Genomic DNA, 16,945 nt, shown 5'->3' with positions numbered 1-16,945 from the left:
GAAAGCTAAGACCTACAAAACTCGTCTAAACGGCTCTGAAGGATCGTTCGTACCGTGAGGAACAGGCAGAAGGCAGTTGGTGATTTCATACTGAACGGGCAGCACAGACACTGGGTCCAGAAGGATGCAGTCCTCGCTGAAGACGTCCTGGAAGCTCCATTTGGAATACGGGTCCTTGGCGCTGTCGGACACGTCCTGGGGAAGAGTCGAGAGGCACAGGTGAGCGTGTGGATGAACGGGGGGGAGGAGTCAGGAGCCGGGACGGACCTTCCCGATGAAGCCGTAGTTGTCTGAAAGCTGACACTGGTGGTAGACGTCCATAGCGATCCTCGTGCATTTGCAAAGCTCCAGACAGTCCAGGAGCAAGTCTGGAACAAAGCAGCAAACGTGCGTTAATAATAATTTCATAAGAGTGAGGTTTGGTGTTTGGTAATAAAGGTGGTATCGACGTCTACCGCTAGAGGGCAGCACTGCTTACTCCTGCGTCCTGTCAACAGAAAGCCAAAACCAGAGACATAATAAATAGTAGACTCCTTCCGAAACGAGCAGATTGGTAAGAGGTCGCCGAACCAGATGTGCGTCAGTGTCCGCCATGATGAGAAGCTTCCGAATTGGTCTGTCAGTGAGGAAGGAGTTAGCCTCTGATGCTAACTATCATAGCCACTTTAGCATAGGGACCTCTGATGCTAACTATCATAGCCACTTTAGCATAGGGACCTCTGATGCTAACTATCATAGCCACTTTAGCATAGGGACCTCTGATGCTAACTATCATAGCCACTTTAGCATAGGGACCTCTGGTGCTAACTATCATAGCCACTTTAGCATAGGGACCTCTGATGCTAACTATCATAGCCACTTTAGCATAGGACCCTCTGGTGCTAACTATCATAGCCACTTTAGCATAGGGACCTCTGATGCTAACTATCATAGCCACTTTAGCATAGGGACCGCTGATGCTAACTATCACAGCCACTTTAGCATAGCGACCTCTGGTGCTAACCAATCTCAATCTCAATCTCAATCTCAATCTCATGTTTAGTTTAGATCCATTTATCCTGCAACCTCACATTTTCCTAACATACATAGTAATATGCAGCATATATATAGGCTATGTAAATGTCTTTAAAAATGCTTATAATGAAAAATGGACAATATCATCGTCCATCACGATGGTTCACTGTAAACATCGTCAACGGCCAATTAAGGGAACATAAGCAGATGTGAGCAGATGTTACCTGAGTGGCAGAGGGTGATGGCCTGACAGGCCAGGCTGTGGATGACCGCAGGCAGGTCGGTGCCTTCAGGGAGCACCATGGGAACATCTGCCTCCAGCATCTGGCACAGGGTCTTGGCCGCAGTGAACAGGACACGCCCGGCGCCGGGGTTACTGTGGTGCTCATACAGCTCACTGGCAGAAAACAAAAGAGGTACAGATGAAATACTGAGACTGTACTATGCAATCGTGTTTGTTTTTCAGCTTCAAACTATTTCCTCTTCCCAGAGCTGTGTTTTTTCATCCACACACCGTCTCATTTTCTCCAGTTTGGCTTTACCCAAATCTAAAAACTTCTGGATTGGAGCTCACAGCCTATGGGCCAGTGTATTATTTGAAAGCTAAACTGATCATAACTTTTATGTAGCATTCCCAAATTTTGCTTCTTCATATGGGAAACACGAAACTGTCCTTTTTAAGTGTTTCATGAGTCCAGCGAAGAACTATGGGTTTTTTTAAAATAACAATATTGTCGTCCTGTAAGATGCAACAAAGAGGGGCAGTTTCTGCTTCTACTGCTGAAGCAAAGTAAACAGGATTACTTAAAACTAGAGCTAGAGCCATGTAAAAAAAAATAAACATGTCTTTCACTTTTTTCTTCTTTAAAAAATGTTGAACAGCAGCATCAAAACTTGAATATAAAGATTCTATATCTATATATTCTATATTAAACATATCAGGTCATTATACAATCAAACTCTAAAGATCATGGACAAGAAGCCAATCCGCTTCCATCACTGCAATATTCTCAAGAAGTATAAATTGTTAAGCTTTGAAAGCTTTAGTGATTTATGTTTTCTCAAACTAACTTTCAAATATCTCAATAATCTGCACCTGAGCCTCAGTTCATTTATACAGAGACAAAACAGCAACAGAGTCACAGAGGCTCCATCAATAATAACTGCATAGTTCCTAACACAAGACTGCATTTGGTCAGAGCCTTTACGTATACAAGTGCAAAGTTATGGAACTCATTACCCACTGAACTCATGACTGAGTTTAAAATGTTCACCTCTCGAGTTAAGGCTTGGCTGAAATCGAAACAGAATTGTGCCCATTTGTAAATTTGTAAATAGCACTGAGTTTGTGTAAATGATGTATATAGTGTATATAGGTAAGTTTTTAAGATAAAATTGAAAATGTTAATTTAGTGTAGAAAGGCCCAACCAGGGACTGGAGTTGAAAATTAGCACTAGCTTTAAACTCTTTTTGCATCGCATCAGTAACAAGCTTGTTTTGTTCTATGTTGACTTGCAATGTCCCTGTCAAATAAATCAATAAATAAAAAATTAAAATATACATCTTTTCGGTTCCTGCTTTCGATACTTTTATTCTTTCGAAACCAGTAGAACTGAACTTTTTTTTTTATACTAGACGGACATCTTTCTCGTTTCCAGCTCGTCCACTCCCCCCTGACCCCCCCTCTGACCCCCCTCTGACCCCCCCTCTGACCCCCACACAGACCTGAGGATCTTGAGGGCCTTGTCCACTTTGCCCACGCCCAGCGCTCTGAGGGCCAGGTCCGACCACAGCTCCTGCTCGCTCCTCTGCAGCTGCCGGCCCAGGCGCTGCAGCCCCGCCTCCGTGGAGATGGTCTTGGCTTTGCCGTCGGGGTCGTTGGCCGTCACCGGACTGGCCTGAGCTTTGGCCTTGGCTTTGCCGTCGGGGTCGTCGGCCGCCACCGGAGCGGCCCGAGCTTTGGCCTTGGAAACACGGCGGCCGCGGGTGCTCTCGAAGGCCGCGATGTGGTGCTCCTGGATCTGCTTCCGGACGGCCGGGTCTGCGTAGTTGGTCGGGGTGATGAAAACGTCAAAGTCCTCCTGCAGAAGAGATGATTCAGATTCAGGGAACTTAACCTCTTACCTCCCACCTGAACGGATCCCATTTTCTCCAGTTTGGCTTTACCCTAATCAAAAAGCCTCTTGGGAAAAAAGCACAAAAACGGCCACAAAAAATGAGAAAAGAAGGATGTAAATGCAACAAAAAAGTGACAAAAATGTGACAGAAACTCAACAAAAATGTGACTAAAATTCAACAAAAATTCAACAAAAAAATGACCAAAATGTGACAAATATTCAACAAAAATGTGACAAAAATTCAACAAAAATGTGACAAAAATTCAACAAAAATGTGACAAAAATTCAACAAAAATGTGACAAAATTCAACAATAATGTGACAAAAATGTGACAAAAATGTGACAAAACTGTGACAAAAATGTGACAAAAATTCAACAAAATTGTGACAAAAATTTAACAAAAATGTGACTAAAATTCAACAAAAATTCAACAAAAACGCAACAAAAAAATGACAAAAATGTGACAAAAATGTGACAAAAATGTGACAAAAATTCAACAAAAAAATGACAAAAATGTGACAAAAATGTGACAAAAATGTGACAAAAATGTGACAAAAATTCAACAAAAATGTGTCAAAAATGTGTCAAAAATTCAACAAAAATGTGACAAAAATTCAACAAAAATGTGACAAAAACTCAACAAAAATGGAAAAAAAGAAAAGAAAAAAAAAACATAGAAAAGGTGAGACAACACAGCAACAACGCGAGGAAAAGATCAGTTTTGTGGGTCTTAGCTTTCAAATGAGATGCTACACAGGCCTATATAATGGCCAAAGAGGACAGAATGCATTTGGTTTAGGCGGGTGGTAAGAGGTTAAAAAATACAAATAAAACACTTACCTGCAGATGTGAAATCGCCTGGAACATCACAAGGTTGTTTTCACACTCCAAGCTTTTGAGTCCATCATCTGCAAACATGTGGGAAATGTTAGATACAAGAACAAAAGTCTTTCACGTTAAGTCACAGGCTCACTTTTCTGGATGATCTGCAGGTACTTCAGAGCCTCCACCGTCACCTGGGCCACACACATCTGCTCTTTCTTATGCTGTCGATAGAAGCACAAAACACAAACACTCAATTCCAGTTACGCATGTTGGAACAAGGAATCACCTCCGAGTAGTGTTGCTAATCAGAAACATATTGTGACATTTGTAAAAGTGTTATTTCAATTAGCGAAACGGAAAGACCACAGTTAACCTCTTAACTCCCGCCTGAACCGAGAGCATTTTCTCCAGTTCAGCTTTACCCAAATCCACCCAAGGCCAGTGTAACGCCTCATTTGAAAGAATGATCTACAAAACTCATCTAAATGGATCTTTTTCCTCACGTCAGATTTTTTTTCCATCATTTTTTTTTTGGTATTCGACTCATTTTTGTAACTTTTTTGTATTTTTTTTTTCTTCTTTTTTTTTTTTTCACTTTTTGTCACATTTTTGTAATTTTTTTTCTTTTTTGTGTCATTTTTCCGTAAATTTTTTGTCACTTTTTTGTAATTGTTTTTGTCAATTTTTTTAAAAAAATTTGTCAAAATTTTTATCAATTTTTTGTCATTTTTTCATCAGTTTTTTGTGACAATTTTTTGTAAATTTTTTTGTGACATTTTTTTGTAAATTTTTTTGTGACATTTTTGGCACTTTTTCATCAATTTTTGTCATGTTTTGGTCATTTTTTGTCACATTTTTTTTAATCAATTTTTTGTCATTTTTTTTGTCACATTTTTATCATTTTTTCATCAATTTTTTGTCACATTTTGGTAATTTTTTTGTCACATTTTGTCACATTTTTGTCATTTTTTGTCAAATTCTTACCACATTTTTGTCATTTTTTCATCGTTTTTTGGTGACAATTTCTTGCCAATTTTTTGTGACATTTTTGGCACTTTTTCATCAATTTTTGTCATATTTTTGTGACATTTTTGGCACTTTTTCATCAATTTTTGTCATATTTTTGTGACAATTTTGTAATTTTTTCGTCATTTTTGTGTGACAATTTTTTGCCCATTTTTTGTGACATTTTTGGCACTTTTTCTTTTTCTTCACTTTTTGTCACATTTTTGTAATTTTTTGTCTTTTTTGTGTCATTTTTCCGTAAATTTTTTGTCACTTTTTTGTTATTGTTTTTGGCACTTTTTCATCAATTTTTGTCATATTTTTTGTGACAATTTTGTAATTTTTTCGTCATTTTTGTGTGACAATTTTTTGCCCATTTTTTGTGACATTTTATGCACTTTTTTGTTATTGTTTTTGTCAATTTTTTTGTCAATTTTTGTCAAATTTTGATCAATTTCTTGTCATTTTTTCATCATTTTTTGGTGACGATTTTTTGTAAAAATTTTTGTGAATTTTTTTGGCACTTTTTCATCAGTTTTTGTCATGTTTTGGTCATTTTTTTGTCAAATTTTTGTTTATCAATTTTTTGTCCGTTTTTTGTCACATTTTAGAATTTTTTTTGTCACATTTTTGTCATTTTTTCATCGTTTTTTGGCACAATTTTGTAATTTTTGTGTCACATTTTGTCACATTTTTGTAATTTTTTCATCATTTTTTTGTGAAAATTTTTTGCCCATTTTTTGTGACATTTTTGGCACTTTTTCATCAATTTTTGTCATTTTTATCATTTTTTGTCACATTTTTTGTCACATTTCCATCATTGTTTTCGTCTCAGTTTTGTTGCTATTTTCACAGCTTTTTTTCCAGAAGCTTTTGGATTGGGGTAAAGCCAAACTGGAGAAAATGTGCTCGGTTCAGGTGGGAGTTAAGGGGTTTATCCAGTAATACCATGATCACCTGAGCATGAACTGAGGCAGGACACATGGACACACATGGTGCCGTGTGTGGTGTGGAGACCTGCTCAGGAAGTCTCACCTCCTCAGACAGGTGCTCCTTGTCCTCCAGCTGCAGTCGGGCCCACGAGGTGAGGCGCCCGGCCACAGACTCCGCCTCTGCAGGGGACAGCCTCTTCAGCACCGTCATGCACTCCTCCCTCTGACACAGACCGGCATCACCGTTAACTCCAATAACACACTCAGGTTACGGTTTAGAAATGCTTAATGTCGTATATCCTGCAAAATCAACTTCATGGAGCTTTTAACCACGTGGATTTTGGCTTCATTCACGCATGTCTGAGTAATCCTCATGAATCCCGCTCTCTCCTGGTAAAGGACTGGCTTTGACCGTCTAACATAAAATAACTCGTATAACATTAAAAACACCCGATGGAGAGACCAGAGCAGTAAGTAAAACTAAATGGTAATGATAACGTGTGTTAGCCATTTATGAAGCTGTGTTGCATATGTCCTTTTAAACTGCATTATGAATAGAGATGCACCGATCCAGCTTTTGTGCTTGAGTATCTGCCGATACCCGATATTAACTGATACGAGAGACTTTCTTAAAGGGGGGGTATTATGCAAAATGGACTTTTTCAAGCTTTACATCATGTTTTTATGTCACTCCCTCATTAAAAACATGCCTGAAGTGTTGCCTTGGCACATTCACGTATTTTTGAGTAATCTGTAAAAACTCTGATGGCGGCCATTTTAGGGATAGGTTTGCCTGAGTCCTCCTAGGAACGCCCCCACCTCCTGGAGACGCCTCCGAGCTTTCGTCACCAGCCGAGTAACCAACCACTGCTCCTCAGCAGAACCCCCTCCCCACTGATGCCACAGACAGAGTGTGGAGGGGGCGTGTCTAAAGGCTCAGAGGTTCTTAAAGAGACAGAGGCCTATTTCAAGACATTCACTACAGCCATTTTGAGAGAGACATTTTATACAAGGCAGTTATTCTAATTTACTGCATTTACAGACCAACAGAAGGTTTGCTCATCACTGTAGTGTGATATAGACTGGTGCTGTGTGACTGAAAAAAGCATAATACCCCCTCTTTATAAGTGTCTTTTTATTGACTCTTTACTCCTTTGTAGGATCAATAAAGTCAAATTTCATTGTCATGATGTTACAGACCAATGATCAATTATATCTATTGTTAATGTTTATCCAAGAGTTTATCAAGGATCACGAGACTGTTCAACACTAATTATCCTTGGGTATATGACAGGCTTTAGGTTAAATTAATATAAACAACTGTCATAAAGTGATCTGATCAGCACAGAAATGTTAGATCAGTTATTTCTTAAACTGAAATACACTCTCTCTAACCGGTCTTCTCCTCAAACTCTCCTTGGCCGCCTCTCGCTCTCGCCTCCTTGCTTTCGCCTCCCCGGCCTTCTCCTCACACTCTCCCCTGGCCTTCTCCTCACACTCTCCCCTGGCCTTCTCCTCACACTCTCCCCGGTCGCCTCTCGCTCTCGCCGGGTCTCACTTTACGGGGAAGGCCGGGTCCGAGTCTCCTCTCTCTGCTAGCTGCTAACTGTACCTGGTTTTGTTTGGCAGCAGCATGAAATAAAGCAAGTCTATGAGCTCATCGTAGACTTGCTTTATTTCATGCTACCAGCTAGCCCCGTTGTCAAATCTGTTTGATGCCACTTTTTCTCATTTATCCGTCAGATAAAAGCTGACAGACCCTGGCAAAACTAGGGAACATCAGCCAAGACATGAGACTCAGACACAGACTCAGGGCGGAATAATAGCACTATTTCTTCACGATATTATCAATGATCCGTAACACAAACAATTAGACCCTGGACACACAAGATGGCGCCATATGGAACTGTGCGGGAGTGTGACGTCAATGGAAAACGATCTCTAAACCATTTTAAACCTTTCTGCCGGCTGCTCTGAACTGTCTGTTGAGATATATTTCAGTTTAAAGTGCAGACTCTCCTGAAGCTGCCGTACCTTCCCCTGTCCGATGAGGTGGGTGAGATGTAAGAAGTGTGTCTGCGACGTGGGCAGCTTGTACGCTTCAGCTATGGACAGGGAATCCTCCAAAGACGTCGGCAGAGCTTGCGCCAAGATGTATCTGATCAGATTCTGTAAAACATAAAAGGTGTTTCTGTTTCTGACATGTTCATGTGTCGGGGGAAAACCGTCCGAGTCGGGGGAATACCATGATTTCTCTGTTGTTGGTCAGGTTGAGGTTGCGGATGCCGTAGCCTCTCAGGAGTTTCCGGATCTCCATCAAACGGTAGTTCTCCTTCAGAAGCTCCTGCCTGGGGAGAATGTGGACAGTTTAAGAACATGTACAGCAACAAAAACATTCTGGAGATACATGTGCCCGATACAGGGGACTGAACAAACCTCATGATGAGAATTTGGCAGAGCCGTGGGAAGATATTATAGTTAGGGGGTGCTGAGGGACAAAATTTACCCCAAAAATCCTTTTTCTGTGCATATTTCCTATTTATTCATATTGCCTGCCGTTCGCAAATTATCCACCAGGGGGTGCTGCAGCGCCCTCAGCACCCTGGGTTCCCACGGCCTTGGAATTTGGGAGGTTTTGTTCGGACCATTGTGTATATTATGAGAAGGGTTTATGTACAAAACAAACAAGTAGTATCAGGAAGTGTCGGTACTACTGGTATCGAAAAGCAGGTACCGAAAAATATAAAGTTTTTCGGAAAAAAATTACAAAAAAAATTGTAGGGGGAAAAATGAAGGATAAAGGGGACAAAATGTACACAATGAATTAGGGCTGTGCAATTAATCGAAATTCGATTACAATTTCGATTATTACACTATTAGAAAATTAGCATAATCAGGATATTTTTTGTTGATTTTTTTTTTGCTTTTTTTTGTTGTTGATTTTTTTCTTTTTCTTTTTTGCAGAGCAGACTTGCATTATTTCATGGCGCTGGGCAGTGTTAATTCCGTCGACTAAAATATTTAGTCTTAATTTTAGTCAAAGTGATATTTTTGACGACTAAAATTGGACTAAAACTAAATTAAAAGTTTTTCATGAGACTAAAACTGACTAAAATGTCCAGATATTTTAGTCGACTAAAATAAGACTAAATAAAAATGAAAAGGAGAGACTAAAATGAAAGTCATTTTTTTGTCATTTTTTGTCACATTTTTGTCATTTTTTTTGTCACATTTTTCTATTTTTTTTGTCATTTTTTATCAATTTTGTGTCATTTTTTTTGTCATTTTTTTCATCCATTTTTGTCACTTTTTTGTCAATGTTTTCTCACTTTTTTGTCACATTTCCATCATTGTTTTCGTCTCAGTTTTGTTTGGATTGGGGTAAAGCCAAACTGAAGAAAATGTGCTCGGTTCAGGCGGGGGTTAAGGGGTTAAATGCCCAGATGACATGTCCAGATCCAACTTTTTAATCTTCATTTATTTCAGATCTGTTCATCACAGAGCTCCCAAAATCACACATAAGGTGTATTAGAGTGTCTAGTTTCGCAATTTGAAGGGATTTTTTTTTAAATTTTTTTCCATTTTTGGCACATGGGAGGACAAAATGGCACTCAATGTGTGTGAAAATGAGAGAAAACTTGCTTTAAAATGTGGAAAAAATGTGAAAAAAAGTGTTTACTTCCAAAAAAAGGAATTCAATGGAAGGAAAAGGAATAAATAAACATATTAATCTGGTTCTAGATCCATCCAAACTTCTATTGAGCGTCTGAAAGAGCCTCAGATCAGGTAAATCCTCTGCCAAAGGATCAACTCTGAGCTTTGTTCATGTGGAGCAGAAACATGAAGCAGAGGAACAAGATTAAATATGATTATAATGAATATTATAAATGCAAAGTCGACTAAATTAGTCTTAAATTTAGTCGACTAAATTTACTTGCAATTTTAGTCGACTAAAACTAGACTAAAATTGAAAAGATTTTGACTAAATCTCGACTAAAATTACATTACATTTTAGTCAAAAGACTAAAACTAAATTAAACTATGTTGTCAAAATTAACTCTGGCGCTGGGATTATTTTCCCTTCACATTTTGCCTGACATAAAAACAAACGGCGCTGTGTGATGATGTCATCAGGCCGCGCTGCTCAGTTTGCTTGTGCAGGTGTGAGGGCTGGCCAGCAGGGGGCAGGTGTGAAGCAGAGACCTCTCCTTAGAAAATACTCAGCATAATTTTTTTTATTAACCCCTTAAAGGAATAGGCCACCGTTTTTATATACCAAGATATGTTCTTACCTAACCTTAGTCGAGTTAATATATCCCCGTCTGGTCTTTGTCCGTGCGCTCTGTCACGCAAACGGAGCCTCTCCCACATGTCACATAGCTCCAAAAAAGCTCACGATAGAAGCTACCAAGCTCTTCCACGTGTTCCCTATTTAAATAAAGTTACGTGAAGTGTTTTCATTCCGCGCAGTAACTCCTAAAGGTTATTGACGGAAGTGAGCGGGGGAAGTCTTTAGGAGTTACTGCGCGGACGTTGTGCTACTGTATCATTACGCCTCACAATATAGTCCCCCTTTTTATCTGCTTATAAAATCGACATGTTACATTTCTGTGTAAATATACTTCGCATGAAAACACTTCACGTAACTTTATTTAAATAGGGAACACGTGGGAGAGCTTGGTAGCTTCTATCGTGAGCTTTTTTGGAGCTATATGACATGTGGGAGAGGCTGCGTATGTGCTCCGTTTGCCTGGCAGAGCGCACGGACAAAGACCAGACGGGGATATATTAACTCGACTAAAGTGAGGTAAGAACATATCTCAGTATGTAAAAACGGTGGCCTGTTCCTTTAACTCCCACCTGAACTGAGCACATTTTCTCCAGTTTGGTTTTACCCCAATCCTAAAGCTTCTGGAAAAAAGCTGTCTGCAACAAAACTGAGACGAAAAAAAAAATATGGAAATGTGACAAAAAAGTGACGAAAAATTGATGAAAAAGTGGCAAAAATTTGACCAAAAAATGACAAAAATTTGATTTAAAAAAATGATGAAAAAATGACAAAAAAGTTACAAAAATGAGTTGAATACTAAACAAAAAAATTATGGAAAAAAAAAATCTGATGACGTGAGGAAAAAGATCCTCTAGTTCAGGCGGGAGTTAAGAGGTTAATAAATAAATAAATATAATAAAGATAGACATTTCTAAAGGCAACAAATAATCGTTTGAATAATCGTGATTTCAATTATGACTAAAATAATCGTGATTATTATTTTTTGCAATAATCGAGCAGCCCTACAGTGAATTTTAAAAATCGGGTGGGGAAAAAAAAAGTGTAAAAAAGTGGGGGTGGAAAAATTGGGGAAAAGTGGAAACATCACAAGAAAATTGGGATTTTTTTGGAGAAATTTGGGGAGAGAAGCATCAAAAAGCAGATACTGAAAAAATAGGAAATGTTTAGGTCCAAGTCATCAAAAAATTTGGAAAAATGTGGGGGGTAAATGGAGATAAGGGGGACGAAAAACACATTGAGTGCTGCGCCGTTTTGGGGATTCAGCTGTCGAGAGCCAACAATCCAGACCATTTTTCATGATATTTGTAGCACCACAGCGTATTCTATGTTATAGATATGGACACAGGTTGTGGCTCGTTTGAAAGGTGGGACTCTGAGCTCTCCGTAGGTGGAAACAGTTTAATTCTATGTGCTTCAGTTCCTGAGAAATTCAAAGCTAAACATCACTTTTTTTTTTTCTAGAAACGGAGATCGTTCGTGATGATCTGAGTCATCCTGTGTTATTAGAAAGGTCGAAAACGCAGACGCTGTGGCATCTTCCTCAACTTTCATTCTTCCTTCCAGACGTGAAACTTTTGAGAAAGGCTTGACAAGACTGCCCCCTACTGGCATACCCGCTAAAGTGCAGCAATAACATTCAAATACCGCACTGTGATTAACCTCTTAACTCCCGCCTGAACCGAGAGGATCGTTTTCCTCACATCATTTTTTTGTTGGGTATTCAACTCATTATTGTAACTTTTTTGTCATTTTTTGTCTTTTTTGTCTTTTCATTTTTTTGTCAAATTTTAATCACATTTTTGTATTTTTTTTTGTCCCATCTGTCCTTTTTTTTGTCATTTTTTGTCACATTTTTTTGTATTTTTTGTCACATTTTTGTCATTTTTGTGTTATTTTTTGTCACATTTTTTTGTCATATTTTGTCAATTTTTTGTCATTTTTTATCAATTTTTTAAACACATTTTTATCATTTTTTTGTCACATTTTTGTCTTTTTTTTTTTCATTTTTTGTCAATGTTTTCCCACTTTTTTTTCACATTTCCATCATTGTTTTCGTCTCAGTTTTGTTGCTATTTTCACACCTTTTTTCCAGAAGCTTTTGGACTGGGGTAAAGCCAAACTGGAGAAAATGTGCTCGGTTCAGGCGGGGGTTAAGGGGTTAAATGCCCAGATGACATGTCCAGATCCAACTTTTTAATCTTCATTTATTTCAGATCTGTTCTTCACAGAGCTCCCAAAATCACACATAAGGTGCATTAGAGTTTTTTTTTCATTTTTGGCACATGGGGGACAAAATGGCACTCAATGTGTGTGAAAATGAGAGAAAACTTGCTTTAAAATGTGGAAAAAATGTGGAAAAAAGTGTTTTCTTCCAAAAAAAGGAATTCAATGGAAGGAAAAGGAATAAATAAACATATTAATCTGGTTCTAGATGACACATGATTGTGCACAGGGGAGTCAGACATACTTTGGTCCTTCCATCTCCAGATACGGCTGCACCAGCTTCTCCACCACGTTGCTCCAGGGCACCACGGCCTTCTGTATGACCTCCAGCACCGCGTCCACCATCAGCTGTCCACACCAGGGACACATATTTAAAATGCCATATTTATAAACATTCACTCAGAGGACAGGGGGGAGTTTGCTTTAGTGATTTTCGTGCATGAATCTTTCCCTTACGTCGGTGTCCGTCATGCAGCCGAGCACAGCCACAGCCTTGGCCTCCCACTCGGTGAAGAGCGTGGTGGTCTGGGAGCTGCAGCGCTCCAGCAGGTCCTGGTTCAGAAGAGTCCACATCGTAACAACCCTCAGCCCAAGAGAATGACGTTTACACGGAGCTGTACCTTTATGTATCGCAGCAGCAGCTCGTCCAGAGCCATGTCGTGCTCCTGGGCGTAAGGCTGGAGGCGAGTTTCCACCGTGTGAGGGATGAGCTCAGGGGCCGGCACTTTGTCCAGCATGAAGAAGGCCACGCTGCGGGCATTTCCCTTTGAAACACACACTTACACAGTCAGGAAAGCTTCACTTTCATGAAGGCTGAAAGGCTGATTTAATGACTTCTGTGGAAAGTAGTTCCCAAAAGTTTGCGCATTGCTCGGCTAGCTTCCTATTGCTAGCCTAGCTACTTAGCTGAAGGTGCAGTTGGAGGAAGGTGGTGAAGCTCTGCGTAAGTTGAAAGTCGGACTCACGTTAACTTCACGAGCGATTCCCCCGACTTCTCTCGCAGTGACGAGAACAGAGATCGTGTCCTCCACTACTACATGCGGAGTGATATGAAACACCTGTATTATGAGCACGAACTCCGTGGCCATTGGCAGCGGTCATTATTGTTCTCAGAGGTCCTGAGATCAGAAAATAATGACCGGTAGAACGTTGGATAATCCCATTCAAGTCAATGGAGTTTGTTTATTGAAGGTGTTGTGTTAACGACAGGTATAATGTAGCGATGTTATTCTTATGTTAAATGGTCGCCATAGTAATGCTAATTTATGCTAATTAGCGGCGGCTAAGCTAGCGGACTTTTTCCATTGTTTTTGCAGGTTTATGATAGCTTAAAAAACGCCTGTAACAGAAAAGAGTAGCTGCAGCTATGTTTGTGACTAGGGATGTCACGGTTACCGGTGTAGCGGTAAACCCCGGTAAAAATGGTAATAATAATTACCGTCTTGTTTTTGAAAAAATATTTTACCGCGGTGGATTACTGCGCCCGCGGTGTCGGCAAAGTGAGCCTCATGAGGCGCCGTCTCAGCTGCTGAAGCTGCCGAGGCGCCTCTGTAGCTACAACCAAAACTAAACTTTCTCGAAGCTGGAATCATGTCCGAGACGACAGCGCAGGATCAGCCTCAGAGGCCGAGCCTGAAGTCTGGACATGTTTTGTGTATTTTAATAAAGCTGAAGGACAGTTGATAGAGACAGTTTTCCGGTTTGCAGAACGTGCAGGAAAAAGTGTCTCTAAAGCAGCGAGACTTCGAACCTGTGACTCTCCTGTGTGACCGTCACAGCTCTATAGCAGTAAGCAGTAAGTTAGCGCCTTAGCTGAAATGCTGATGTGGGACAGAAAGGGAAACCAAGCCTGTACCTTTATCAAACACCGGGAAACGTCCAGCGAGAGATGTGTGAAAAGTCTGTGCTAAACATGATTATTATAAAATGTATCTAAAATTGACTTAATGTTAGTTTCTGCAATTCCTTGTTTTGTTTTGGCTGCTGAAACTCCTGATAACCGCATTGTTACCTTCTCAAACACAGACAGGGAAAGTTTGCAGCTGTATTTCCGGTCCAGTTCCAGGAGTTGGCGGAGGTTGGCCACTAAAGACTTCAGACTTTGGACTTCTTCTGCTCCGTAGTTCTCATCCTTCAAAATCAGACACAGAGTCAATATAACTCTACCTCAGAAAGCACGTGTGTTTGTTTTTCACGGCGCACTGACACATTTGGTCCAGGTCCACAAGGAGGGGACTCCGAGCACGGCCAGGTTCAGTCCGTTCTGAGGCCAGTCGCTCTGAAGGAGAAGATCAGACACATTAACACAGATCAGTGTTTCATCTCAGCTTGTTTCATTTGGCTTCTGTGTTCAGTACCTTTTCAGTCAACTCCAGATTCCTCGCCCTGTGCTCCAGCCATCGCGCCAGGTTTCTCTGTAAACAAAGCACAGTGTTAAAAAACCTCTTACCCCCCGCCCCCGACACACAGGAGAGTCCTCGTTCCCACCTGCCCGGAGGGGAGCGCTCTCCTCACAAACGGGACGAGGACTGACTTGAACCAGGGGCACAGGTCTCTGGACGGCAGCTCCTCGGGGATGGCGCTCAGAACCTCCTCAAGCTGGCGCTCCTTAAAGTCCGCCGCCATCTGGCCCTGAAACAGAACGTCCCGTTAGCCCCGTGAGCCCCGTGAGCCCCGTGAGTGAGCCCGTTAGCTCCGTTAGCCCCGTGAGCCCCGTTAGCCCCTTGAGCCCCGTTAGCTCTGTTAGCCCCGTTAGCTCTGTTAGCCCCGTTAGCCCCTTGAGCCCCGTTAGCTCTGTTAGCCCCTTGAGTGAGCCCGTTATCCCCGTTATCCCCGTTATCCCCGTTAGCTCCGTTAGCCCCGTTAGCCCCTTGAGCCCCGTTAGCTCTGTTAGCCCCTTGAGCCCCGTTAGCTCTGTTAGCCCCGTTAGCCCCTTGAGCCCCGTTAGCTCTATTAGCCCCGTTAGCCCCTTGAGCCCCGTTAGCCCCGTTAGCCCCATGAGCCCCGTTAGCCCATGAGCCCCATGAGCCCCGTTAGCCCCATGAGCCCCGTTAGCCCATGAGCCCCATGAGCCCCGTTAGCCCCATGAGCCCCGTTAGCTCCGTTAGCCCCTTGAGCCCCGTTAGCCCCGTTAGCCCCATGAGCCCCGTTAGCCCATGAGCCCCATGAGCCCCGTTAGCCCCATGAGCCCCGTTAGCCCATGAGCCCCATGAGCCCCGTTAGCCCCATGAGCCCCGTTAGCTCCGTTAGCCCCTTGAGCCCCGTTAGCTCTGTTAGCCCCTTGAGCCCCGTTAGCTCTGTTAGCCCCGTTAGCCCCTTGAGCCCCGTTAGCTCTATTAGCCCCGTTAGCCCCTTGAGCCCCGTTAGCCCCATGAGCCCCGTTAGCCCATGAGCCCCATGAGCCCCGTTAGCCCCATGAGCCCCGTTAGCTCTGTTAGCCCCGTTAGCCCCTTGAGCCCCGTTAGCTCTGTTAGCCCCTTGAGCCCCGTTAGCCCATGAGCCCCATGAGCCCCGTTAGCCCCATGAGCCCCGTTAGCTCTGTTAGCCCCGTTAGCCCCTTGAGCCCCGTTAGCTCTGTTAGCCCCGTTAGCCCCTTGAGCCCCGTTAGCTCTGTTAGCCCCATGAGCCCCGTTAGCCCATGAGCCCCATGAGCCCCGTTAGCCCCATGAGCCCCGTTAGCTCTGTTAGCCCCGTTAGCCCCTTGAGCCCCGTTAGCTCTATTAGCCCCGTTAGCCCCTTGAGCCCCGTTAGCCCCATGAGCCCCGTTAGCCCATGAGCCCCATGAGCCCCGTTAGCCCCTTGAGCCCCGTTAGCTCTGTTAGCCCCGTAAGCCCCTTGAGCCCCGTTAGCCCCATGAGCCCCGTTAGCCCCATGAGCCCTGTTAGCCCCTTGAGTTAGCCCCGTGAGTTAGCCCCGTGAGTTAGCCCCGTGAGCCCAGTTAGCCCCGTGAACCCAGTTAGCCCTGTTAGCCCCGTTAGCCCCATGAGCCCCGTTAGCCCCATGAGCCCCGTTAGCCCCATGACCCCCCGTTAGCCCCATGAGCCCCGTTAGCCCCTTGAGCCCCGTTAGCCCCATGACCCCCCGTTAGCCCCATGAGCCCTGTTAGCCCCGTGAGCCCAGTTAGCCCCGTGAGCCCAGTTAGCCCCGTTAGCCCAGTTAGCCCCGTGAGTTAGCCCAGTGAGTTAGCCCCGTGAGCCCAGTTAGCCCTGTTAGCCCCGTGAGCCCAGTTAGCCCCGTGAGTTAGCCCCGTGAGTTAGCCCTGTTAGCCCCGTGAGTTAGCCCAGTTAGCCCCGTGAGTTAGCCCAGTGAGTTAGCCCCGTGAGCTAGCCCCGTGAGTTAGCCCTGTTAGCCCCGTGAGTTAGCCCCGTGAGTTAGCCCTGTTAGCCCCGTGAGTTAGCCCAGTTAGCCCCGTGAGTTAGCCCTGTTAGCCCCGTGAGTTAGCCCAGTTAGCCCCGTGAGTTAGCCCCGTGAGTTAGCCCCGTGAGTTAGCCCCGTGAGCTAGCCCCGTGAGTTAGCCCAGTTAGCCCCGTGAGCCCAG

The 16,945-nt window shown here is 42.9% G+C and overlaps 1 protein-coding gene across 1 annotated transcript in view; it reads right to left on the bottom strand.

Moving 5' to 3' along the window:
• Positions 1-16,945, bottom strand: part of kntc1 (kinetochore associated 1) — a 68,846-nt gene that overhangs the window by 29,077 nt on the left and 22,824 nt on the right. Inside the window, exons 20-35 of the mRNA XM_079551591.1 lie at positions 14,896-15,039; positions 14,766-14,822; positions 14,615-14,686; positions 14,420-14,539; positions 13,029-13,172; positions 12,865-12,960; positions 12,653-12,756; positions 8,140-8,242; positions 7,929-8,063; positions 5,998-6,117; positions 4,106-4,178; positions 3,973-4,040; positions 2,741-3,096; positions 1,239-1,411; positions 268-368; positions 54-195 (exon numbers count right to left, since the gene is read on the bottom strand). Coding sequence (XP_079407717.1) covers positions 54-195; positions 268-368; positions 1,239-1,411; positions 2,741-3,096; positions 3,973-4,040; positions 4,106-4,178; positions 5,998-6,117; positions 7,929-8,063; positions 8,140-8,242; positions 12,653-12,756; positions 12,865-12,960; positions 13,029-13,172; positions 14,420-14,539; positions 14,615-14,686; positions 14,766-14,822; positions 14,896-15,039 — 2,008 coding nt within the window. The remainder of the gene's footprint in view (positions 1-53; positions 196-267; positions 369-1,238; positions 1,412-2,740; positions 3,097-3,972; positions 4,041-4,105; positions 4,179-5,997; positions 6,118-7,928; positions 8,064-8,139; positions 8,243-12,652; positions 12,757-12,864; positions 12,961-13,028; positions 13,173-14,419; positions 14,540-14,614; positions 14,687-14,765; positions 14,823-14,895; positions 15,040-16,945) is intronic.

The sequence above is a fragment of the Gobius niger genome (assembly GCF_951799975.1).
Source record: "Gobius niger genome assembly, chromosome: 1".
NCBI lineage: Eukaryota > Metazoa > Chordata > Actinopteri > Gobiiformes > Gobiidae > Gobius > Gobius niger.
This window is presented reverse-complemented; position numbering and strand designations above follow the sequence as displayed.